Source organism: Eucyclogobius newberryi, unplaced genomic scaffold (assembly GCF_026437365.1).
Source record: "Eucyclogobius newberryi isolate DKJ021-1_F unplaced genomic scaffold, fEucNew1.0.hap1 SCAF_12, whole genome shotgun sequence".
In the NCBI taxonomy this organism is placed as follows: Eukaryota; Metazoa; Chordata; class Actinopteri; order Gobiiformes; family Gobiidae; genus Eucyclogobius; species Eucyclogobius newberryi.
The window spans coordinates 4,705,455-4,732,621 of record NW_027315746.1 but is presented as its reverse complement, the minus strand read 5'-3'; the positions used below and the strand labels follow the sequence as shown (position 1 = coordinate 4,732,621).

The window sequence follows — 27,167 nt, the reverse complement described above, 5'->3', positions numbered from 1 at the left end:
CAAAGAGACAAACGTGAGGAAAGAGAGTGAGACGTCAGAGCCACGCCCAGTTTGAGCCACGCCCACCACGCTGTGGCACATGGGTTTGCTGCAGCACACTTGCGGCCACCAACGATTCATCTGAATAATGCGACTATCACTTAATCATACTTTTGTAATCCTTGTCTGAACTAAACACATGACACAGTTACAAATGTATTTCAAAACCTCAAACAGAATATTAGTTTCAGCTCAATTAAATCTGCTTTTGGACCAGAGAATGTTATGATGTCATGACGTGCTTAAAGGAGCTTCAGAGACTCAGAGCTCCTGACCAAGGGACGCCGCCCCTGACCAAACACTCCCGCCTAATGTGAGTCACTGAGCGGTGCCCCAGGGCAGCTGTGGCTACATAATGCAGCGTGAAATGGCGGTTAAAGCAGAGGCTCGTTCAAATCTAGAAAACTAAACTGATTAATCATAAATATAAGCAAAGCGGAAATGAGTCCAGCCGGCTACAGTCCTCAGACCCAAACTGACCCCAAACAGACCCCAAACTGACTCCAAACTGACCCCAAACTGACCCCAAACAGACCCCACACTGACCCCACACTGACCCCAAACTGACCCCAAACAGACCCCAAACTGACCCGAAACTGACTCCAAACTGACTCCAAACTGACCCCAAACTGACCCCAAACTGACCCCAAACTGACTCCAAACTGACCCCACACTGACCCCAAACTGACCCCAAACTGACTCCAAACTGACCCCAAACTGACCCCACACTGACCCCAAACTGACCCCAAACTGACCCCACCGGCCTCATGCTCACAGGCCATTGGCTGAGGTCATTGTTCAGCGGCCAATCAGAGCGCTTACCCAGAACTGCTCCGACAGAGAGGGAGGGAGAGGGGGGTCCGGGGCGAGAGACAAGTCCTCCTGAGGGTTAAAGGAACGGGTCAAAACAGGGGCGGGTCAAAACAGGGGCGGGTCAAAACAGGGGCGGGTCAAAACAGGGGCGGGTCAAAACAGGGGCGGGTCAAAACAGGGGCGGGTCAAAACAGGGGCGGGTCAAAGCATTAAAGGAACGGGTCAAAGCATTAAAGGAACGGGTCACAGTATTAAAGGAACGGGTCAAAGTATTAAAGGAACGGGTCAAAGTATTAAAGGAAGCGTTAAAAGAGGGCGTGGCCACATGAGCTTTAATGTTCTAAAAGTGGAAAAGCTTGACCACTGAGTTTTTCTCTTTATAACTGAGGTCCACATATTTAGTAAATATAGCGAACATTTTTAATTCTTTCAAAAGACATTTTGGGTCTTTAAATTTACACAATTTAATTAAAAAATGTTGAAAGATATTGGTGATATTTAAATGTGTGGCCAAAGGTCAGTGTTCTGCTCGCGCTGAAGAATCCACTGCAGGACGTGTGACCAGCACGTCATGTACTTCATGTACTTCATGTACTTCATGTTCTTCATGTTCTTCATGTTCTTCATGTACTTCATGTACTTCATATTCTTCATGTACTTCATGTACTTCATGTTCTTCATGTTCTTCATGTACTTCATATTCTTCATGTACTTCATGTACTTCATGTTCTTCATGTATTTCATGTTCTTCATGTACTTCATGTACTTCATGTACTTCATGTTCGGGGAGGCTGCAGGAGGATGCAGGGGGCAGCAGGGGGCTGCAGGAGGCTGCAGGAGGCTGCAGGAGGATGCAGGGGGCAGCAGGAGGATGCAGGAGGATGCAGGGGGCAGCAGGGGGCTGCAGGAGGATGCAGGGGGCCGCAGGAGGCTGCAGGAGGATGCAGGGGGCAGCAGGGGGCTGCAGGAGGCTGCAGGAGGATGCAGGGGGCTGCAGGAGGCTGCAGGAGGATGCAGGGGGCAGCAGGAGGATGCAGGAGGATGCAGGGGGCAGCAGGGGGCTGCAGGAGGATGCAGGGGGCAGCAGGAGGCTGCAGGAGGATGCAGAAGGCTGCAGAAGGATGCAGGAGGCTGCAGGAGGCTGCAGGAGGATGCAGGAGGATGCAGGAGGATGCAGGGGGCAGCAGGGGGCTGCAGGAGGCTGCAGAAGGCTGCAGAAGGATGCAGGAGGCTGCAGGAGGCTGCAGGAGGATGCAGGAGGATGCAGGAGGCTACAGGAGGCTGCAGGAGGATGCAGAAGGATGCAGGAGGATGCAGGAGGATGCAGGAGGCTGCAGGAGGCTGCAGGAGGATGCAGGAGGCTGCAGGAGGCTGCAGGAGGATGCAGGAGGCTGCAGGAGGCTGCAGGAGGATGCAGGAGGCTGCAGGAGGATGCAGGAGGATGCAGGAAGCTGCAGAAGGCTGCAGGAGGCTGCAGGAGGATGCAGGAGGCTGCAGGAGGATGCAGGAGGCTGCAGAAGGCTGCAGAAGGATGCAGGAGGCTGCAGGAGGATGCAGGAGGCTGCAGGAGGCTGCAGAAGGATGCAGGAGGCTGTAGGAGGATGCAGGAGGCTGCAGGAGGCTGCAGAAGGATGCAGGAGGCTGTAGGAGGATGCAGGAGGCTGCAGGAGGCTGCAGAAGGATGCAGGAGGCTGCAGGAGGCTGCAGGAGGCTGCAGGAGGCTGCAGGAGGCTGCAGGAGGCTGCAGGAGGCTGCAGGAGGATGCAGGAGGATGCAGGAGGCTGCAGGAGGATGCAGGAGGCTGCAGGAGGCTGCAGGAGGCTGCAGGAGGCTGCAGGAGGATGCAGGGGGCAGCAGGAGGCTGCAGGAGGATGCAGGAGGATGCAGGAGGCTGCAGGAGGATGCAGGAGGCTGCAGTGGGCGGTGGTGACATAATCTTATGTAATCTGAAGATGTGAAATGAGGCCAAATCTGAGATTCTGAAGGAAAAGCAGCTCAGGACCAATTCTACAAAGAGACGACTCCATCTACTGCTGTCTGCGCCCGCGTACTCCAACTACCCTGATAAACAAGAGCGACGTACTCCAACTACCCTGATAAACAAGAGCGACGTACTCCAACTACCCTGATAAACAAGAGAGACGTACTCCAACTACCCTGATAAACAAGAGCGACGTACTCCAACTACCCTGATAAACAAGAGAGACGTACTCCAACGTACTCCAACTACCCTGATAAACAAGAGAGACGTACTCCAACTACCCTGATAAACAAGAGAGACGTACTCCAACTACCCTGATAAACAAGAGCGACGTACTCCAACTACCCTGATAAACAAGAGAGACGTACTCCAACTACCCTGATAAACAAGAGTGACGTACATGTAGAGTTTATGCACCTACAATATCTTATTCAGACCGGCAGAATTATTGGAGAAAATGCGTTTCTTTGCTTTTTTTAGCCTAATTTTGGTTAATGGAGCTTTGGTTCAGCTCAAATCAACTTTACAGAGCGAAACGTGCAGTGGAAGTAGTTTCTCGTTGTTCAGCTGGAGATTTAACTCACTCAACATTTAACGTCCTCAACAAACAGACTCGGAAACATCTTATTCAAGGCGAGAAAGTTAATGCGATCCCAAAGCGATAAACGTGAGCGCGGCTCGTTCTGCACAACCTCTGACGTCAACATGAGACTGTTACAGTCCCACCACCCGCCACGCCTCGTCCCTGTTCCCCTTCAGTTTGGGGTGGTCCCGTCTGTGGTGGTCCCGTCTGTGGTGGTCCCGTCTGTGGTGGTCCCGTCTGTGGGGGGGTACAGACCTTCTTGTCCTGGCTTGGCTCGCTCTCCTCAGGCTCATCGCTCTCCTTCACCACTTCCTGCTTCTTGTTGATCCTGTTTTTCCAGTCTTCCTCGCCGCTCTTCTTCAGCAGCGCCACTCTGAAAAACAACACCTCATCGTGAGCTGGAGATGGGAAAAACACTAAAATAATATGAAATATAGCCGCAAGCGGCGATGATCGGCCCTCGCCACGCCGCAAGTGGAGGGGAGAGGAGGGGAAATTGGGGTCGTTTTATTACACCTACTGCTGAATCCGTGACGCTGTCGCGTCTTCTTCCCTTTGCTTTACATATGAAGGGAAAAGTTTGCGGCTCCGCCGCACAAAGTCCGTAGCTCTTAGAATGAACATTTTGATAACTTTTGATGGCCCACTCCTGAAGATGAGTCTCACGAAATTTTAGGTTAATAGGGTTAACGCCCTGGGAGGAGTTCGTAAAAGTATAAAGTGTAAACATGTTCACATTTCAGAAATCTGTCGATGTCCCAATTGGAATAACATGGGAGGTTTCTGTCATCGCTACGGCAAAGCCGTAACAATTATGACATGGGTCTCATTGACATTTTTAATCGGGATGCAGAAATAGAATTTTGTGTCAAATTTTGTAAAATTTCGCAAAACTAAACATTTAACCCTCCATATAAAATGTTATTTCACTCTGTAGGGGGCGCTGTCACGCCAAATTAATTTATTTCACTTCAAGTAGGTTTATGGCAAAGAGTTTAACAACTGATTCTAATTTGACGTAATTATCTGCGCAAACGGCAGCAAATTTTAAATTTGGGAAATTTCTGAAAACAGTTTGCGGCTTCGCCGCTCAGAGACCGTGACAGATATCAAAGTAATTTGAATAACTTTTGATGTCCCACTGCTCAGCACCATTTTCACCAAATTTCAGCTTTTCCTGGGAGGAGTTCGTAAAAGTACGACATTTCGAAAAACTCCCGAGTCATGCTAAGCCATTTTTGAACCAATATGGCCGACATTTGGTTGGGCGGACAGCGTTGCCGTAATAATATTGAGGCTGGCGCTTTCCTACCTCATGGTGTGGGTCCCTGGTCACTGTCGGGTACTTTTGTTAATTTTGAGTGGGCTCCGCCCACTTTGTGTTTTTGACCCTCTAAACAGTCATAATGTTCAATTTTCGCGTTACATGTTTATCTGCACGGAACATGCAAGAGATGGGGAACGTATTTGTGAGCTACTTTGCGCAAACGAGCGCTTTACATGGGGATGACGACCGCGAATGTAAAGCGCTCGTTTAGTGCGCACTTTTGCAACATTATAACGGTAATGTTCCATTTTCCTACTACTAATTAGTATGCACGGGGCGTGCATGAGGAGGAGTGCGTTAGTGAGCTCGACTTCATGCGCACTTTCGCAGTCGTGCTTTACACAGACTTATGGAACTGATAGGCCTCTCGCTTGTGGCGCTCGGGTCTAATAACATGAATCATAAAATATCACGATAAAGGATCAAACCTAAAAACACTTTATTCCAGTAACATTAGAGTGAAATGGACTGATATTGGCCTAAATTAATGGACGAGTGAAAAACCGGGTCATCTCGTCTCTACGACCGACTGCGTTTAAATGGACCGGAGTGAAGGGCCAGTCTAAAGCGGGCCAGTCTAAAGCGGGCCAGTCTAAAGCGGGTCAGTCTAAAGCGGGCCAGTCTAAAGCGGGTCAGTCTAAAGAGGGCCAGTCTAAAGAGGGCCAGTCTAAAGAGGGCCAGTCTAAAGCGGGTCAGTCTAAAGCGGGCCAGTCTAAAGCGGGCCAGTCTAAAGAGGGCCAGTCTAAAGCGGGCCAGTCTAAAGCGGGCCAGTCTAAAGCGGGTCAGTCTAAAGCGGGCCAGTCTAAAGCGGGTCAGTCTAAAGCAGGCCAGTCTAAAGCGAGTCAGTCTAAAGCGGGTCAGTCTAAAGTGGGCCAGCCTCGGCCTCTTTCACGCGGGCCGAGAAGAATCCGGGACAGAGCGAGTGAAGCGTCTCCGGGGAAACGCCGGCGCACACGATCTGAGCTAAAATAGACTTCCTCCCACGGCCGGAAAAGAGGCGGACGAGCGGTGGACAAGTGGTGGACGAGCGGTGGACGAGCGGTGGACGAGCGGTGGACGAGCGGTGGACGAGCGGTGGACGAGCGGTGGACGAGCGGTGGACGAGCGGTGGACCAACGTGATCGGCAACAGCACTTCAAGAGCTTTAAATCTGGTTTTAATGTTCCAGAAGCAGAAGTTTAGATAAATCGATACTTTATTTAATCGTTTCTTATCGACTCTGAAAGTGTTTTGCTAAACTAAACATCATTATTTGGACGAAGCCATTTACTTTTCCCCTGAGCGTGTCGGTCCATCTACTTGTCTTTTATTGACCATTTCATTATTTGATCTCGGTTTTCAAACTCAGGGGGAGATAAAGAACACTTCAACTCAACACAACGACAACTTTTCCTCGACAAACAGACTCAAAAAGGTGTTATTTAAGGAGCGAAAGAAGACGAGTTCGACCGCCTCTTCTTGACCTCTGCCGTGACACTCGGTGGCGCTGTGGCGTTGGCGCTGTGGCGTTGGCACTCACCTCTCCTTGATGGACATCTGTTTGCTGGACATGGCGTCGGACTCCGTGGGCGACAGCAGCGGCAGCAGCTCTCCGGGGCTCAGGTCCTCGCTCGGGTCCAGGGGCGTGACCAGCGGCTGAGGGAACGAGGTCGGTTTGGGCGGCGGCTGCGACAGTCCCGGGCCCGCTTTGGCGCTGCCCGCGTACGGCTTGGGCAAAGTGAGGGGCCCTGGAGGCTTCGGAGCCGTTTGGGGCGAATGGGTGAACGGTTTGGGGAAAGTGGGAGGCGGCTGCGGGGCCTGGGGCGGGAGGAAGGACGCCGGTTTGGGCAGCGTTTGAGGAGGCTGGACGGAAGGAGGAGGAGGAAGATGATGATGATGAGGAGGGGGCGGAGCCGGGCCGCTGGAGGCGTGAGAAACTGTGCCAGACGAGACTTTAGCCACCAGGGGCTTCAGAGCAGAGGATTCTGGGAAGTCTGCGGAGAAAGAAGAAGAAAGAAGGTGTGAACTTTCTGCAAACGAGAACGTAACATGTAGAAAGAGCTTTACAAACATGAACAATATGAAGCCCCAGTGCAATATACAGTGCAATATACAGTGTAATGTACAGTGTAATATACAGTGCAATATACAGTGCAATATACAGTGCAATATACAGTGTAATGTACAGTGTAATATACAGTGCAATATACAGTGTAATATACAGTGTAATATACAGTGCAATATACAGTGTAATATACAGTGCAATATACAGTGCAATATACAGTGTAATATACAGTGTAATATACAGTGTAATATACAGTGCAATATACAGTGCAATGTACAGTGCAATATACAGTGCAATATACAGTGCAATATACAGTACAATGTACAGTGTAATATACAGTGTAATGTACAGTGAAATATACAGTGCAATATACAGTGTAATATACAGTGTAATATACATTGCAATATACAGCGTAATGTACAGTGCAATATACAGTGTAATATATAGTGCAATATACAGTGTAATATATAGTGTAATGTACAGTGTAATGTACAGTGCAATATACAGTGTAATATACAGTGTAATATACAGTGCAATATACAGTGTAATGTACAGTGCAATATACAGTGTAATATACAGTGCAATATACAGTGTAATGTACAGTGTAATGTACAGTGCAATATACAGTGTAATATATAGTGCAATATACAGTGTAATATACAGTGCAATATACAGTGAAATATACAGTGTAATATACAGTGCAATATACAGTGCAATATACAGTGTAATATACAGTGCAATATACAGTGCAATATACAGTGTAATATACAGTGCAATATACAGTGCAATAAACAGTACAATGTACAGTGTAATATACAGTGTAATGTACAGTGAAATATACAGTGCAATATACAGTGTAATATACAGTGTAATATACATTGCAATATACAGCGTAATGTACAGTGCAATATACAGTGTAATATATAGTGCAATATACAGTGTAATATATAGTGTAATGTACAGTGTAATGTACAGTGCAATTTACAGTGTAATATACAGTGTAATATACAGTGCAATATACAGTGTAATGTACAGTGCAATATACAGTGTAATATACAGTGCAATATACAGTGTAATATATAGTGTAATGTACAGTGTAATGTACAGTGCAATATACAGTGTAATATATAGTGCAATATACTATGTAATATATGGTGTAATGTACAGTGCAATATACAGTGCAATATACAGTGCAATATACAGTACAATGTACAGTGTAATATACAGTGTAATGTACAGTGAAATATACAGTGCAATATACAGTGTAATATACAGTGTAATATACATTGCAATATACAGCGTAATGTACAGTGCAATATACAGTGTAATATATAGTGCAATATACAGTGTAATATATAGTGTAATGTACAGTGTAATGTATAGTGCAATATACAGTGTAATATACAGTGTAATATACAGTGCAATATACAGTGTAATGTACAGTGCAATATACAGTGTAATATACAGTGTAATATACATTGCAATATACAGCGTAATGTACAGTGCAATATACAGTGTAATATATAGTGCAATATACAGTGTAATATATAGTGTAATGTACAGTGTAATGTACAGTGCAATATACAGTGTAATATACAGTGTAATATACAGTGCAATATACAGTGTAATATATAGTGTAATGTACAGTGTAATGTACAGTGCAATATACAGTGTAATATATAGTGCAATATACTATGTAATATATGGTGTAATGTACAGTGTAATGTACAGTGCAATGTACGGTGTAATATACAGTGCAATATACAGTGTAATATATAGTGTAATATACAGTGCAATATACAGTGTAATGTATGGTGTAATGTACAGTGTAATGTAGAGTGCAATGTACGGTGTAATATACAGTGCACTATACAGTGTAATGTACAGTGTAATATACAGTGTAATGTACAGTGCAATATACAGTGCAATATACAGTGTAATATACAGTGTAATATACAGTGCAATATACAGTGTAATGTAAAGTGTAATATACGGTGTAATATACAGTGTTATATACATTGTAATATACAGTGTAATATACAGTGTAATGTACAGTGAAATATACAGTGCAATATACAGTGTAATATACAGTGTAATAAACGGTGTAATATACAGTGTAATGTAAAGTGTAATATACAGTGCAATATACAGTGCAATATACAGTATAATGTACAGTGTAATGTACAGTGTAATATACAGTGTAATATACAGTGTAATGTACAGTGTAATATATAGTGCAATATACAGTGCAATATACAGTGTTATATACAGTGTAATGTACAGTGAAATATACAGTGCAATATACAGTGTAATATACAGTGTAATAAACGGTGTAATATATAGTGTAATGTAAAGTGTAATATACAGTGCAATATACAGTGCAATGTACAGTATAATGTACAGTGTAATGTACAGTGTAATATACAGTGTAATATACAGTGTAATGTACAGTGCAATATACAGTGTAATATACAGTGTAATAAACGGTGTAATATACAGTGTAATGTAAAGTGTAATATACAGTGCAATATACAGTGCAATATACAGTACAATATACAGTGTAATATACAGTGTAATGTACAGTGTAATGTACAGTGTAATATATAGTGCAATATACAGTGCAATATACAGTGTAATATACAGTGTAATGTACAGTGCAATATATAGTGCAATATACAGTGTAATATAAAGTGCAATATACAGTGTAATGTACAGTGCAATATACAGTGCAATATACAGTGTAATATACAGTGCAATGTACAGTGTAATATACAGTGTAAAGTACAGTGCAATATATAGTGCAATATACAGTGTAATATACAGTGTACTATACAGTGTAATGTACAGTGTAATGTACAGTGTAATATACAGTGTAATATACAGTGTACTATACAGTGTGATGTACAGAGTAATGTACAGTGCAATATATAGTGCAATATATAGTGCAATATACAGTGTAATATACAGTGCAATATACAGTGCAATATACAGTGCAATATACAGTGTAATATACAGTGTAATATACAGTGCAATATACAGTGTAATATACAGTGCAATATACAGTGCAATATACAGTGCAATATACAGTACAATATACAGTGTAATATACAGTGTAATGCACAGTGAAATATACAGTGCAATATACAGTGTAATATACAGTGTAATATACATTGCAATATACAGCGTAATGTACAGTGCAATATACAGTGTAATATATAGTGCAATATACAGTGTAATATATAGTGTAATGTACAGTGTAATGTACAGTGCAATATACAGTGTAATATACAGTGTAATATACAGTGCAATATACAGTGTAATGTACAGTGCAATATACAGTGTAATATACAGTGCAATATACAGTGTAATATATAGTGTAATGTACAGTGTAATGTACAGTGCAATATACAGTGTAATATATAGTGTAATATACAGTGTAATGTACAGTGCAATATACAGTGTAATATACAGTGCAATATACAGTGTAATGTACAGTGCAATATACAGTGTAATATACAGTGTAATATATAGTGTAATGTACAGTGTAATGTACAGTGCAATATACAGTGTAATATATGGTGTAATGTACAGTGTAATGTACAGTGCAATGTACGGTGTAATATACAGTGCAATATACAGTGTAATATATAGTGTAATATACAGTGTAATGTACAGTGCAATATACAGTGCAATATACAGTGTAATATACAGTGTAATATACAGTGCAATATACAGTGTAATGTAAAGTGTAATATACGGTGTAATATACAGTGCTATATACATTGTAATATACAGTGTAATATACAGTGCAATATACAGTGTAATATATAGTGTAATATACAGTGCAATATACAGTGTAATGTATGGTGTAATGTACAGTGTAATGTAGAGTGCAATGTACGGTGTAATATACAGTGCAATATACAGTGTAATGTACAGTGTAATATACAGTGTAATGTACAGTGCAATATACAGTGCAATATACAGTGTAATGTAAAGTGTAATATACGGTGTAATATACAGTGTTATATACATTGTAATATACAGTGTAATATACAGTGTAATGTACAGTGAAATATACAGTGCAATATACAGTGTAATATACAGTGTAATAAACGGTGTAATATACAGTGTAATGTAAAGTGTAATATACAGTGCAATATACAGTGCAATATACAGTATAATGTACAGTGTAATGTACAGTGTAATATACAGTGTAATATACAGTGTAATGTACAGTGTAATATATAGTGCAATATACAGTGCAATATACAGTGTTATATACAGTGTAATGTACAGTGAAATATACAGTGCAATATACAGTGTAATATACAGTGTAATAAACGGTGTAATATATAGTGTAATGTAAAGTGTAATATACAGTGCAATATACAGTGCAATGTACAGTATAATGTACAGTGTAATGTACAGTGTAATATACAGTGTAATATACAGTGTAATGTACAGTGAAATATACAGTGCAATATACAGTGTAATATACAGTGTAATAAACGGTGTAATATACAGTGTAATGTAAAGTGTAATATACAGTGCAATATACAGTGCAATATACAGTACAATATACAGTGTAATATACAGTGTAATGTACAGTGTAATGTACAGTGTAATATATAGTGCAATATACAGTGCAATATACAGTGTAATATACAGTGTAATGTACAGTGCAATATATAGTGCAATATACAGTGTAATATAAAGTGCAATATACAGTGTAATGTACAGTGCAATATACAGTGCAATATACAGTGTAATATACAGTGCAATGTACAGTGTAATATACAGTGTAAAGTACAGTGCAATATATAGTGCAATATACAGTGTAATATACAGTGTACTATACAGTGTAATGTACAGTGTAATGTACAGTGTAATATACAGTGTAATATACAGTGTACTATACAGTGTGATGTACAGAGTAATGTACAGTGCAATATATAGTGCAATATATAGTGCAATATACAGTGTAATATACAGTGCAATATACAGTGCAATATACAGTGCAATATACAGTGTAATATACAGTGTAATATACAGTGCAATATACAGTGTAATATACAGTGCAATATACAGTGCAATATACAGTGCAATATACAGTACAATATACAGTGTAATATACAGTGTAATGCACAGTGAAATATACAGTGCAATATACAGTGTAATATACAGTGTAATATACATTGCAATATACAGCGTAATGTACAGTGCAATATACAGTGTAATATATAGTGCAATATACAGTGTAATATATAGTGTAATGTACAGTGTAATGTACAGTGCAATATACAGTGTAATATACAGTGTAATATACAGTGCAATATACAGTGTAATGTACAGTGCAATATACAGTGTAATATACAGTGCAATATACAGTGTAATATATAGTGTAATGTACAGTGTAATGTACAGTGCAATATACAGTGTAATATATAGTGTAATATACAGTGTAATGTACAGTGCAATATACAGTGTAATATACAGTGCAATATACAGTGTAATGTACAGTGCAATATACAGTGTAATATACAGTGTAATATATAGTGTAATGTACAGTGTAATGTACAGTGCAATATACAGTGTAATATATGGTGTAATGTACAGTGTAATGTACAGTGCAATGTACGGTGTAATATACAGTGCAATATACAGTGTAATATATAGTGTAATATACAGTGTAATGTACAGTGCAATATACAGTGCAATATACAGTGTAATATACAGTGTAATATACAGTGCAATATACAGTGTAATGTAAAGTGTAATATACGGTGTAATATACAGTGCTATATACATTGTAATATACAGTGTAATATACAGTGTAATGTACAGTTAAATATACAGTGCAATATACAGTGTAATATACAGTGTAATAAACGGTGTAATATACAGTGTAATGTAAAGTGTAATATACAGTGCAATATACAGTGCAATGTACAGTATAATGTACAGTGTAATGTACAGTGTAATATACAGTGTAATGTACAGTGTAATGTACAGTGAAATATACAGTGCAATATACAGTGTAATATACAGTGTAATATACAGTGTAATGTACAGTGAAATATACAGTGCAATATACAGTGTAATATACAGTGTAATATACAGTGTAATGTAAAGTGTAATATACAGTGCAATATACAGTGCAATGTAAAGTGTAATATACGGTGTAATATACAGTGCTATATACATTGTAATATACAGTGTAATATACAGTGTAATGTACAGTGAAATATACAGTGCAATATACAGTGTAATATACAGTGTAATAAACGGTGTAATATACAGTGTAATGTAAAGTGTAATATACAGTGCAATATACAGTGCAATGTACAGTATAATGTACAGTGTAGTGTACAGTGTAATATACAGTGTAATATACAGTGTAATGTACAGTGTAATGTACAGTGTAATATATAGTGCAATATACAGTGCAATATACAGTGTAATGTACAGTGTAATGTACAGTGAAATATACAGTGCAATATACAGTGTAATATACAGTGTAATAAACGGTGTAATATACAGTGTAATGTAAAGTGTAATATACAGTGCAATATACAGTGCAATGTACAGTATAATGTACAGTGTAATGTACAGTGTAATATACAGTGTAATATACAGTGTAATGTACAGTGAAATATACAGTGCAATATACAGTGTAATATACAGTGTAATAAACGGTGTAATATACAGTGTAATATACAGTGCAATATACAGTGCAATATACAGTGCAATATACAGTGTAATATATAGTGTAATGTACAGTGTAATGTACAGTGTAATATATAGTGCAATATACAGTGTAATATACAGTGTAATGTACAGTTAAATATACAGTGCAATATACAGTGTAATGTACAGTGTAATATACAGTGTAATATACAGTGTAATAAACGGTGTAATATACAGTGTAATGTAAAGTGTAATATACAGTGCAATATACAGTGCAATGTACAGTATAATGTACAGTGTAATGTACAGTGTAATATACAGTGTAATATACAGTGTAATGTACAGTGAAATATACAGTGCAATATACAGTGTAATATACAGTGTAATAAACGGTGTAATATACAGTGTAATATACAGTGCAATATACAGTGCAATATACAGTGCAATATACAGTGTAATATATAGTGTAATGTACAGTGTAATGTACAGTGTAATATATAGTGCAATATACAGTGTAATATACAGTGTAATGTACAGTTAAATATACAGTGCAATATACAGTGTAATGTACAGTGTAATATACAGTGTAATATACAGTGTAATAAACGGTGTAATATACAGTGTAATGTAAAGTGTAATATACAGTGCAATATACAGTGCAATGTACAGTATAATGTACAGTGTAATGTACAGTGTAATATACAGTGTAATATACATTGCAATATACAGCGTAATGTACAGTGCAATATACAGTGTAATATATAGTGCAATATACAGTGTAATATATAGTGTAATGTACAGTGTAATGTACAGTGCAATATACAGTGTAATATACAGTGTAATATACAGTGCAATATACAGTGTAATGTACAGTGCAATATACAGTGTAATGTACAGTGCAATATACAGTGTAATATATAGTGTAATGTACAGTGTAATGTACAGTGCAATATACAGTGTAATATATAGTGTAATGTACAGTGTAATATACAGTGTAATATACAGTGCAATATACAGTGTAATGTACAGTGCAATATACAGTGTAATATATGGTGTAATGTACAGTGTAATGTACAGTGCAATGTACGGTGTAATATACAGTGCAATATACAGTGTAATGTACAGTGCAATATACAGTGTAATGTACAGTGTAATGTACAGTGCAATGTACGGTGTAATATACAGTGCAATATACAGTGTAATGTACAGTGTAATATACAGTGTAATGTACAGTGCAATATACAGTGCAATATACAGTGTAATATACAGTGCAATATACAGTGTAATGTAAAGTGTAATATACAGTGCTATATACATTGTAATATACAGTGTAATATACAGTGTAATGTACAGTTAAATATACAGTGCAATATACAGTGTAATATACAGTGTAATAAACGGTGTAATATACAGTGTAATGTAAAGTGTAATATACAGTGCAATATATAGTGTAATGTACAGTGTAATGTACAGTGCAATATACAGTGTAATATATGGTGTAATGTACAGTGTAATATATAGTGTAATGTACAGTGTAATGTACAGTGCAATATACAGTGTAATATATGGTGTAATGTACAGTGTAATGTACAGTGCAATGTACGGTGTAATATACAGTGCAATATACAGTGTAATGTACAGTGCAATATACAGTGTAATGTATGGTGTAATGTACAGTGTAATGTACAGTGCAATGTACGGTGTAATATACAGTACAATATACAGTGTAATATACAGTGTAATGCACAGTGAAATATACAGTGCAATATACAGTGTAATATACAGTGTAATATACATTGCAATATACAGCGTAATGTACAGTGCAATATACAGTGTAATATATAGTGCAATATACAGTGTAATATATAGTGTAATGTACAGTGTAATGTACAGTGCAATATACAGTGTAATATACAGTGTAATATACAGTGCAATATACAGTGTAATGTACAGTGCAATATACAGTGTAATATACAGTGCAATATACAGTGTAATATATAGTGTAATGTACAGTGTAATGTACAGTGCAATATACAGTGTAATATATAGTGTAATATACAGTGTAATGTACAGTGCAATATACAGTGTAATATACAGTGCAATATACAGTGTAATGTACAGTGCAATATACAGTGTAATATACAGTGTAATATATAGTGTAATGTACAGTGTAATGTACAGTGCAATATACAGTGTAATATATGGTGTAATGTACAGTGTAATGTACAGTGCAATGTACGGTGTAATATACAGTGCAATATACAGTGTAATATATAGTGTAATATACAGTGTAATGTACAGTGCAATATACAGTGCAATATACAGTGTAATATACAGTGTAATATACAGTGCAATATACAGTGTAATGTAAAGTGTAATATACGGTGTAATATACAGTGCTATATACATTGTAATATACAGTGTAATATACAGTGCAATATACAGTGTAATATATAGTGTAATATACAGTGCAATATACAGTGTAATGTATGGTGTAATGTACAGTGTAATGTAGAGTGCAATGTACGGTGTAATATACAGTGCAATATACAGTGTAATGTACAGTGTAATATACAGTGTAATGTACAGTGCAATATACAGTGCAATATACAGTGTAATATACAGTGTAATATACAGTGCAATATACAGTGTAATGTAAAGTGTAATATACGGTGTAATATACAGTGTTATATACATTGTAATATACAGTGTAATATACAGTGTAATGTACAGTGAAATATACAGTGCAATATACAGTGTAATATACAGTGTAATAAACGGTGTAATATACAGTGTAATGTAAAGTGTAATATACAGTGCAATATACAGTGCAATATACAGTATAATGTACAGTGTAATGTACAGTGTAATATACAGTGTAATATACAGTGTAATGTACAGTGTAATATATAGTGCAATATACAGTGCAATATACAGTGTTATATACAGTGTAATGTACAGTGAAATATACAGTGCAATATACAGTGTAATATACAGTGTAATAAACGGTGTAATATATAGTGTAATGTAAAGTGTAATATACAGTGCAATATACAGTGCAATGTACAGTATAATGTACAGTGTAATGTACAGTGTAATATACAGTGTAATATACAGTGTAATGTACAGTGAAATATACAGTGCAATATACAGTGTAATATACAGTGTAATAAACGGTGTAATATACAGTGTAATGTAAAGTGTAATATACAGTGCAATATACAGTGCAATATACAGTACAATATACAGTGTAATATACAGTGTAATGTACAGTGTAATGTACAGTGTAATATATAGTGCAATATACAGTGCAATATACAGTGTAATATACAGTGTAATGTACAGTGCAATATATAGTGCAATATACAGTGTAATATAAAGTGCAATATACAGTGTAATGTACAGTGCAATATACAGTGCAATATACAGTGTAATATACAGTGCAATGTACAGTGTAATATACAGTATAAGTACAGTGCAATATATAGTGCAATATACAGTGTAATATACAGTGTACTATACAGTGTAATGTACAGTGTAATGTACAGTGTAATATACAGTGTAATATACAGTGTACTATACAGTGTGATGTACAGAGTAATGTACAGTGCAATATATAGTGCAATATATAGTGCAATATACAGTGTAATATACAGTGCAATATACAGTGCAATATACAGTGCAATATACAGTGTAATATACAGTGTAATATACAGTGCAATATACAGTGTAATATACAGTGCAATATACAGTGCAATATACAGTGCAATATACAGTACAATATACAGTGTAATATACAGTGTAATGCACAGTGAAATATACAGTGCAATATACAGTGTAATATACAGTGTAATATACATTGCAATATACAGCGTAATGTACAGTGCAATATACAGTGTAATATATAGTGCAATATACAGTGTAATATATAGTGTAATGTACAGTGTAATGTACAGTGCAATATACAGTGTAATATACAGTGTAATATACAGTGCAATATACAGTGTAATGTACAGTGCAATATACAGTGTAATATACAGTGCAATATACAGTGTAATATATAGTGTAATGTACAGTGTAATGTACAGTGCAATATACAGTGTAATATATAGTGTAATATACAGTGTAATGTACAGTGCAATATACAGTGTAATATACAGTGCAATATACAGTGTAATGTACAGTGCAATATACAGTGTAATATACAGTGTAATATATAGTGTAATGTACAGTGTAATGTACAGTGTAATGTACAGTGCAATATACAGTGTAATATATGGTGTAATGTACAGTGTAATGTACAGTGCAATGTACGGTGTAATATACAGTGCAATATACAGTGTAATATATAGTGTAATATACAGTGTAATGTACAGTGCAATATACAGTGCAATATACAGTGTAATATACAGTGTAATATACAGTGCAATATACAGTGTAATGTAAAGTGTAATATACGGTGTAATATACAGTGCTATATACATTGTAATATACAGTGTAATATACAGTGTAATGTACAGTTAAATATACAGTGCAATATACAGTGTAATATACAGTGTAATAAACGGTGTAATATACAGTGTAATGTAAAGTGTAATATACAGTGCAATATACAGTGCAATGTACAGTATAATGTACAGTGTAATGTACAGTGTAATATACAGTGTAATGTACAGTGTAATGTACAGTGAAATATACAGTGCAATATACAGTGTAATATACAGTGTAATATACAGTGTAATGTACAGTGAAATATACAGTGCAATATACAGTGTAATATACAGTGTAATATACAGTGTAATGTAAAGTGTAATATACAGTGCAATATACAGTGCAATGTAAAGTGTAATATACGGTGTAATATACAGTGCTATATACATTGTAATATACAGTGTAATATACAGTGTAATGTACAGTGAAATATACAGTGCAATATACAGTGTAATATACAGTGTAATAAACGGTGTAATATACAGTGTAATGTAAAGTGTAATATACAGTGCAATATACAGTGCAATGTACAGTATAATGTACAGTGTAGTGTACAGTGTAATATACAGTGTAATATACAGTGTAATGTACAGTGTAATGTACAGTGTAATATATAGTGCAATATACAGTGTAATATATAGTGTAATGTACAGTGTAATGTACAGTGCAATATACAGTGTAATATACAGTGTAATATACAGTGCAATATACAGTGTAATGTACAGTGCAATATACAGTGTAATATACAGTGCAATATACAGTGTAATATATAGTGTAATGTACAGTGTAATGTACAGTGCAATATACAGTGCAATATACAGTGTAATATACAGTGTAATAAACGGTGTAATATACAGTGTAATATACAGTGCAATATACAGTGCAATATACAGTGCAATATACAGTGTAATATATAGTGTAATGTACAGTGTAATGTACAGTGTAATATATAGTGCAATATACAGTGTAATATACAGTGTAATGTACAGTTAAATATACAGTGCAATATACAGTGTAATGTACAGTGTAATATACAGTGTAATATACAGTGTAATAAACGGTGTAATATACAGTGTAATGTAAAGTGTAATATACAGTGCAATATACAGTGCAATGTACAGTATAATGTACAGTGTAATGTACAGTGTAATATACAGTGTAATATACAGTGTAATGTACAGTGAAATATACAGTGCAATATACAGTGTAATATACAGTGTAATAAACGGTGTAATATAGAGTGTAATATACAGTGCAATATACAGTGCAATATACAGTGCAATATACAGTGTAATATATAGTGTAATGTACAGTGTAATGTACAGTGTAATATATAGTGCAATATACAGTGTAATATACAGTGTAATGTACAGTTAAATATACAGTGCAATATACAGTGTAATGTACAGTGTAATATACAGTGTAATATACAGTGTAATAAACGGTGTAATATACAGTGTAATGTAAAGTGTAATATACAGTGCAATATACAGTGCAATGTACAGTATAATGTACAGTGTAATGTACAGTGTAATATACAGTGTAATATACATTGCAATATACAGCGTAATGTACAGTGAAATATACAGTGTAATATATAGTGCAATATACAGTGTAATATATAGTGTAATGTACAGTGTAATGTACAGTGCAATATACAGTGTAATATACAGTGTAATATACAGTGCAATATACAGTGTAATGTACAGTGCAATATACAGTGTAATGTACAGTGCAATATACAGTGTAATATATAGTGTAATGTACAGTGTAATGTACAGTGCAATATACAGTGTAATATATAGTGTAATGTACAGTGTAATATACAGTGTAATATACAGTGCAATATACAGTGTAATGTACAGTGCAATATACAGTGTAATATATGGTGTAATGTACAGTGTAATGTACAGTGCAATGTACGGTGTAATATACAGTGCAATATACAGTGTAATGTACAGTGCAATATACAGTGTAATGTACAGTGTAATGTACAGTGCAATGTACGGTGTAATATACAGTGCAATATACAGTGTAATGTACAGTGTAATATACAGTGTAATGTACAGTGCAATATACAGTGTAATATACAGTGCAATATACAGTGTAATGTAAAGTGTAATATACAGTGCTATATACATTGTAATATACAGTGTAATATACAGTGTAATGTACAGTTAAATATACAGTGCAATATACAGTGTAATATACAGTGTAATAAACGGTGTAATATACAGTGTAATGTAAAGTGTAATATACAGTGCAATATATAGTGTAATGTACAGTGTAATGTACAGTGCAATATACAGTGTAATATATGGTGTAATGTACAGTGTAATATATAGTGTAATGTACAGTGTAATGTACAGTGCAATATACAGTGTAATATATGGTGTAATGTACAGTGTAATGTACAGTGCAATGTACGGTGTAATATACAGTGCAATATACAGTGTAATGTACAGTGCAATATACAGTGTAATGTATGGTGTAATGTACAGTGTAATGTACAGTGCAATGTACGGTGTAATATACAGTACAATATACAGTGTAATATACAGTGTAATGCACAGTGAAATATACAGTGCAATATACAGTGTAATATACAGTGTAATATACATTGCAATATACAGCGTAATGTACAGTGCAATATACAGTGTAATATATAGTGCAATATACAGTGTAATATATAGTGTAATGTACAGTGTAATGTACAGTGCAATATACAGTGTAATATACAGTGTAATATACAGTGCAATATACAGTGTAATGTACAGTGCAATATACAGTGTAATATACAGTGCAATATACAGTGTAATATATAGTGTAATGTACAGTGTAATGTACAGTGCAATATACAGTGTAATATATAGTGTAATATACAGTGTAATGTACAGTGCAATATACAGTGTAATATACAGTGCAATATACAGTGTAATGTACAGTGCAATATACAGTGTAATATACAGTGTAATATATAGTGTAATGTACAGTGTAATGTACAGTGCAATATACAGTGTAATATATGGTGTAATGTACAGTGTAATGTACAGTGCAATGTACGGTGTAATATACAGTGCAATATACAGTGTAATATATAGTGTAATATACAGTGTAATGTACAGTGCAATATACAGTGCAATATACAGTGTAATATACAGTGTAATATACAGTGCAATATACAGTGTAATGTAAAGTGTAATATACGGTGTAATATACAGTGCTATATACATTGTAATATACAGTGTAATATACAGTGCAATATACAGTGTAATATATAGTGTAATATACAGTGCAATATACAGTGTAATGTATGGTGTAATGTACAGTGTAATGTAGAGTGCAATGTACGGTGTAATATACAGTGCAATATACAGTGTAATGTACAGTGTAATATACAGTGTAATGTACAGTGCAATATACAGTGCAATATACAGTGTAATATACAGTGTAATATACAGTGCAATATACAGTGTAATGTAAAGTGTAATATACGGTGTAATATACAGTGTTATATACATTGTAATATACAGTGTAATATACAGTGTAATGTACAGTGAAATATACAGTGCAATATACAGTGTAATATACAGTGTAATAAACGGTGTAATATACAGTGTAATGTAAAGTGTAATATACAGTGCAATATACAGTGCAATATACAGTATAATGTACAGTGTAATGTACAGTGTAATATACAGTGTAATATACAGTGTAATGTACAGTGTAATATATAGTGCAATATACAGTGCAATATACAGTGTTATATACAGTGTAATGTACAGTGAAATATACAGTGCAATATACAGTGTAATATACAGTGTAATAAACGGTGTAATATATAGTGTAATGTAAAGTGTAATATACAGTGCAATATACAGTGCAATGTACAGTATAATGTACAGTGTAATGTACAGTGTAATATACAGTGTAATATACAGTGTAATGTACAGTGAAATATACAGTGCAATATACAGTGTAATATACAGTGTAATAAACGGTGTAATATACAGTGTAATGTAAAGTGTAATATACAGTGCAATATACAGTGCAATATACAGTACAATATACAGTGTAATATACAGTGTAATGTACAGTGTAATGTACAGTGTAATATATAGTGCAATATACAGTGCAATATACAGTGTAATATACAGTGTAATGTACAGTGCAATATATAGTGCAATATACAGTGTAATATAAAGTGCAATATACAGTGTAATGTACAGTGCAATATACAGTGCAATATACAGTGTAATATACAGTGCAATGTACAGTGTAATATACAGTGTAAAGTACAGTGCAATATATAGTGCAATATACAGTGTAATATACAGTGTACTATACAGTGTAATGTACAGTGTAATGTACAGTGTAATATACAGTGTAATATACAGTGTACTATACAGTGTGATGTACAGAGTAATGTACAGTGCAATATATAGTGCAATATATAGTGCAATATACAGTGTAATATACAGTGCAATATACAGTGCAATATACAGTGCAATATACAGTGTAATATACAGTGTAATATACAGTGCAATATACAGTGTAATATACAGTGCAATATACAGTGCAATATACAGTGCAATATACAGTACAATATACAGTGTAATATACAGTGTAATGCACAGTGAAATATACAGTGCAATATACAGTGTAATATACAGTGTAATATACATTGCAATATACAGCGTAATGTACAGTGCAATATACAGTGTAATATATAGTGCAATATACAGTGTAATATATAGTGTAATGTACAGTGTAATGTACAGTGCAATATACAGTGTAATATACAGTGTAATATACAGTGCAATATACAGTGTAATGTACAGTGCAATATACAGTGTAATATACAGTGCAATATACAGTGTAATATATAGTGTAATGTACAGTGTAATGTACAGTGCAATATACAGTGTAATATATAGTGTAATATACAGTGTAATGTACAGTGCAATATACAGTGTAATATACAGTGCAATATACAGTGTAATGTACAGTGCAATATACAGTGTAATATACAGTGTAATATATAGTGTAATGTACAGTGTAATGTACAGTGCAATATACAGTGTAATATATGGTGTAATGTACAGTGTAATGTACAGTGCAATGTACGGTGTAATATACAGTGCAATATACAGTGTAATATATAGTGTAATATACAGTGTAATGTACAGTGCAATATACAGTGCAATATACAGTGTAATATACAGTGTAATATAAAGTGCAATATACAGTGTAATGTAAAGTGTAATATACGGTGTAATATACAGTGCTATATACATTGTAATATACAGTGTAATATACAGTGTAATGTACAGTTAAATATACAGTGCAATATACAGTGTAATATACAGTGTAATAAACGGTGTAATATACAGTGTAATGTAAAGTGTAATATACAGTGCAATATACAGTGCAATGTACAGTATAATGTACAGTGTAATGTACAGTGTAATATACAGTGTAATGTACAGTGTAATGTACAGTGAAATATACAGTGCAATATACAGTGTAATATACAGTGTAATATACAGTGTAATGTACAGTGAAATATACAGTGCAATATACAGTGTAATATACAGTGTAATATACAGTGTAATGTAAAGTGTAATATACAGTGCAATATACAGTGCAATGTAAAGTGTAATATACGGTGTAATATACAGTGCTATATACATTGTAATATACAGTGTAATATACAGTGTAATGTACAGTGAAATATACAGTGCAATATACAGTGTAATATACAGTGTAATAAACGGTGTAATATACAGTGTAATGTAAAGTGTAATATACAGTGCAATATACAGTGCAATGTACAGTATAATGTACAGTGTAGTGTACAGTGTAATATACAGTGTAATATACAGTGTAATGTACAGTGTAATGTACAGTGTAATATATAGTGCAATATACAGTGCAATATACAGTGTAATATACAGTGTAATGTACAGTGTAATGTACAGTGAAATATACAGTGCAATATACAGTGTAATATACAGTGTAATAAACGGTGTAATATACAGTGTAATGTAAAGTGTAATATACAGTGCAATATACAGTGCAATGTACAGTATAATGTACAGTGTAATATACAGTGTAATATACAGTGTAATGTACAGTGAAATATACAGTGCAATATACAGTGTAATATACAGTGTAATAAACGGTGTAATATACAGTGTAATATACAGTGCAATATACAGTGCAATATACAGTGCAATATACAGTGTAATATATAGTGTAATGTACAGTGTAATGTACAGTGTAATATATAGTGCAATATACAGTGTAATATACAGTGTAATGTACAGTTAAATATACAGTGCAATATACAGTGTAATGTACAGTGTAATATACAGTGTAATATACAGTGTAATAAACGGTGTAATATACAGTGTAATGTAAAGTGTAATATACAGTGCAATATACAGTGCAATGTACAGTATAATGTACAGTGTAATGTACAGTGTAATATACAGTGTAATATACAGTGTAATGTACAGTGAAATATACAGTGCAATATACAGTGTAATATACAGTGTAATAAACGGTGTAATATACAGTGTAATATACAGTGCAATATACAGTGCAATATACAGTGCAATATACAGTGTAATATATAGTGTAATGTACAGTGTAATGTACAGTGTAATATATAGTGCAATATACAGTGTAATATACAGTGTAATGTACAGTTAAATATACAGTGCAATATACAGTGTAATGTACAGTGTAATATACAGTGTAATATACAGTGTAATAAACGGTGTAATATACAGTGTAATGTAAAGTGTAATATACAGTGCAATATACAGTGCAATGTACAGTATAATGTACAGTGTAATGTACAGTGTAATATACAGTGTAATATACATTGCAATATACAGCGTAATGTACAGTGCAATATACAGTGTAATATATAGTGCAATATACAGTGTAATATATAGTGTAATGTACAGTGTAATGTACAGTGCAATATACAGTGTAATATACAGTGTAATATACAGTGCAATATACAGTGTAATGTACAGTGCAATATACAGTGTAATGTACAGTGCAATATACAGTGTAATATATAGTGTAATGTACAGTGTAATGTACAGTGCAATATACAGTGTAATATATAGTGTAATGTACAGTGTAATATACAGTGTAATATACAGTGCAATATACAGTGTAATGTACAGTGCAATATACAGTGTAATATATGGTGTAATGTACAGTGTAATGTACAGTGCAATGTACGGTGTAATATACAGTGCAATATACAGTGTAATGTACAGTGCAATATACAGTGTAATGTACAGTGTAATGTACAGTGCAATGTACGGTGTAATATACAGTGCAATATACAGTGTAATGTACAGTGTAATATACAGTGTAATGTACAGTGCAATATACAGTGCAATATACAGTGTAATATACAGTGCAATATACAGTGTAATGTAAAGTGTAATATACAGTGCTATATACATTGTAATATACAGTGTAATATACAGTGTAATGTACAGTTAAATATACAGTGCAATATACAGTGTAATATACAGTGTAATAAACGGTGTAATATACAGTGTAATGTAAAGTGTAATATACAGTGCAATATATAGTGTAATGTACAGTGTAATGTACAGTGCAATATACAGTGTAATATATGGTGTAATGTACAGTGTAATATATAGTGTAATGTACAGTGTAATGTACAGTGCAATATACAGTGTAATATATGGTGTAATGTACAGTGTAATGTACAGTGCAATGTACGGTGTAATATACAGTGCAATATACAGTGTAATGTACAGTGCAATATACAGTGTAATGTATGGTGTAATGTACAGTGTAATGTACAGTGCAATGTACGGTGTAATATACAGTGCAATATACAGTGTAATGTACAGTGTAATATACAGTGTAATGTACAGTGCAATATACAGTGCAATATACAGTGTAATATACAGTGTAATATACAGTGCAATATACAGTGTAATGTAAAGTGTAATATACAGTGCTATATACAGTGCTATATACAGTGTAATATACAGTGTAATGTACAGTTAAATATACAGTGCAATATACAGTGTAATATACAGTGTAATAAACGGTGTAATATACAGTGTAATGTAAAGTGTAATATACAGTGCAATATACAGTGCAATGTACAGTATAATGTACAGTGTAATGTACAGTGTAATATACAGTGTAATGTACAGTGTAATGTACAGTGAAATATACAGTGCAATATACAGTGTAATATACAGTGTAATGTACAGTGTAATGTACAGTGAAATATACAGTGCAATATACAGTGTAATATACAGTGTAATATACAGTGTAATGTACAGTGAAATATACAGTGCAATATACAGTGTAATATACAGTGTAATAAACGGTGTAATATACAGTGTAATGTAAAGTGTAATATACAGTGCAATATACAGTGCAATGTACAGTATAATGTACAGTGTAATGTACAGTGTAATATACAGTGTAATATACAGTGTAATGTACAGTGAAATATACAGTGCAATATACAGTGTAATATACAGTGCAATATACAGTGCAATATACAGTGTAATATACAGTGTAATGTACAGTGCTATATACAGTGCAATGTGCAGTGTAATATACAGTGCAATGTACAGTGCAATATACAGTGCAATATACAGTGTAATATACAGTGTAATGTACAATGTAATATACAGTGTAATGTACAGTGTAATGCACAGTGCAATATACAGTATAGTATACAGTGTAATGTACAGTGCAATATACAGTGTAATATACAGTGTAATGTACAGTTTAATCACAACAAAAACACATATAAACATCAACAAACTATTAAATGATTGAAATCTCTGGTGCTTGACTTTATTCCTTTAGAGCAATTTTCTATTTTCCCTCAAAGAGCATGAAATAAAGAAGCATTTTGTGATAAAATCAGACCGATGAATGCTGTCTGCATGTGTTTTTGTTGCTCGGCGGTGGAGGAGTTTATAACCAGGGTTAGTTTGTTGTTGTTGTTTTTACATTTTTTATGAGAAAAAGGGTCATTTTAGCATCATGTGATTTAGCGTCATGTGATTTAGCATCATGTGATTTAGCATCCTTTTGCTATGGCAACACAACAACACAAAGACAAACTACATTGAATATGAGCCCAACAATCATAATAGACAAAAATGAC

At 35.0% G+C, this 27,167-nt stretch overlaps 1 protein-coding gene across 5 annotated transcripts in view; it reads right to left on the bottom strand.

The window, feature by feature from the left end:
• svilb (supervillin b) overlaps nucleotides 1-27,167 on the bottom strand; it is an 84,501-nt gene that overhangs the window by 24,451 nt on the left and 32,883 nt on the right. For 4 of the 5 annotated variants that reach the window (XM_072440623.1, XM_072440621.1, XM_072440624.1 and 1 more), the window contains 3 exons: nucleotides 6,263-6,716; nucleotides 3,672-3,789; nucleotides 862-921 (listed from right to left, as the gene is read on the bottom strand). In XM_072440623.1, the coding sequence (XP_072296724.1) occupies nucleotides 862-921; nucleotides 3,672-3,789; nucleotides 6,263-6,716 (632 nt within the window). The remainder of the gene's footprint in view (nucleotides 1-861; nucleotides 922-3,671; nucleotides 3,790-6,262; nucleotides 6,717-27,167) is intronic. The other variant, XM_072440622.1, reaches the window with a different exon arrangement.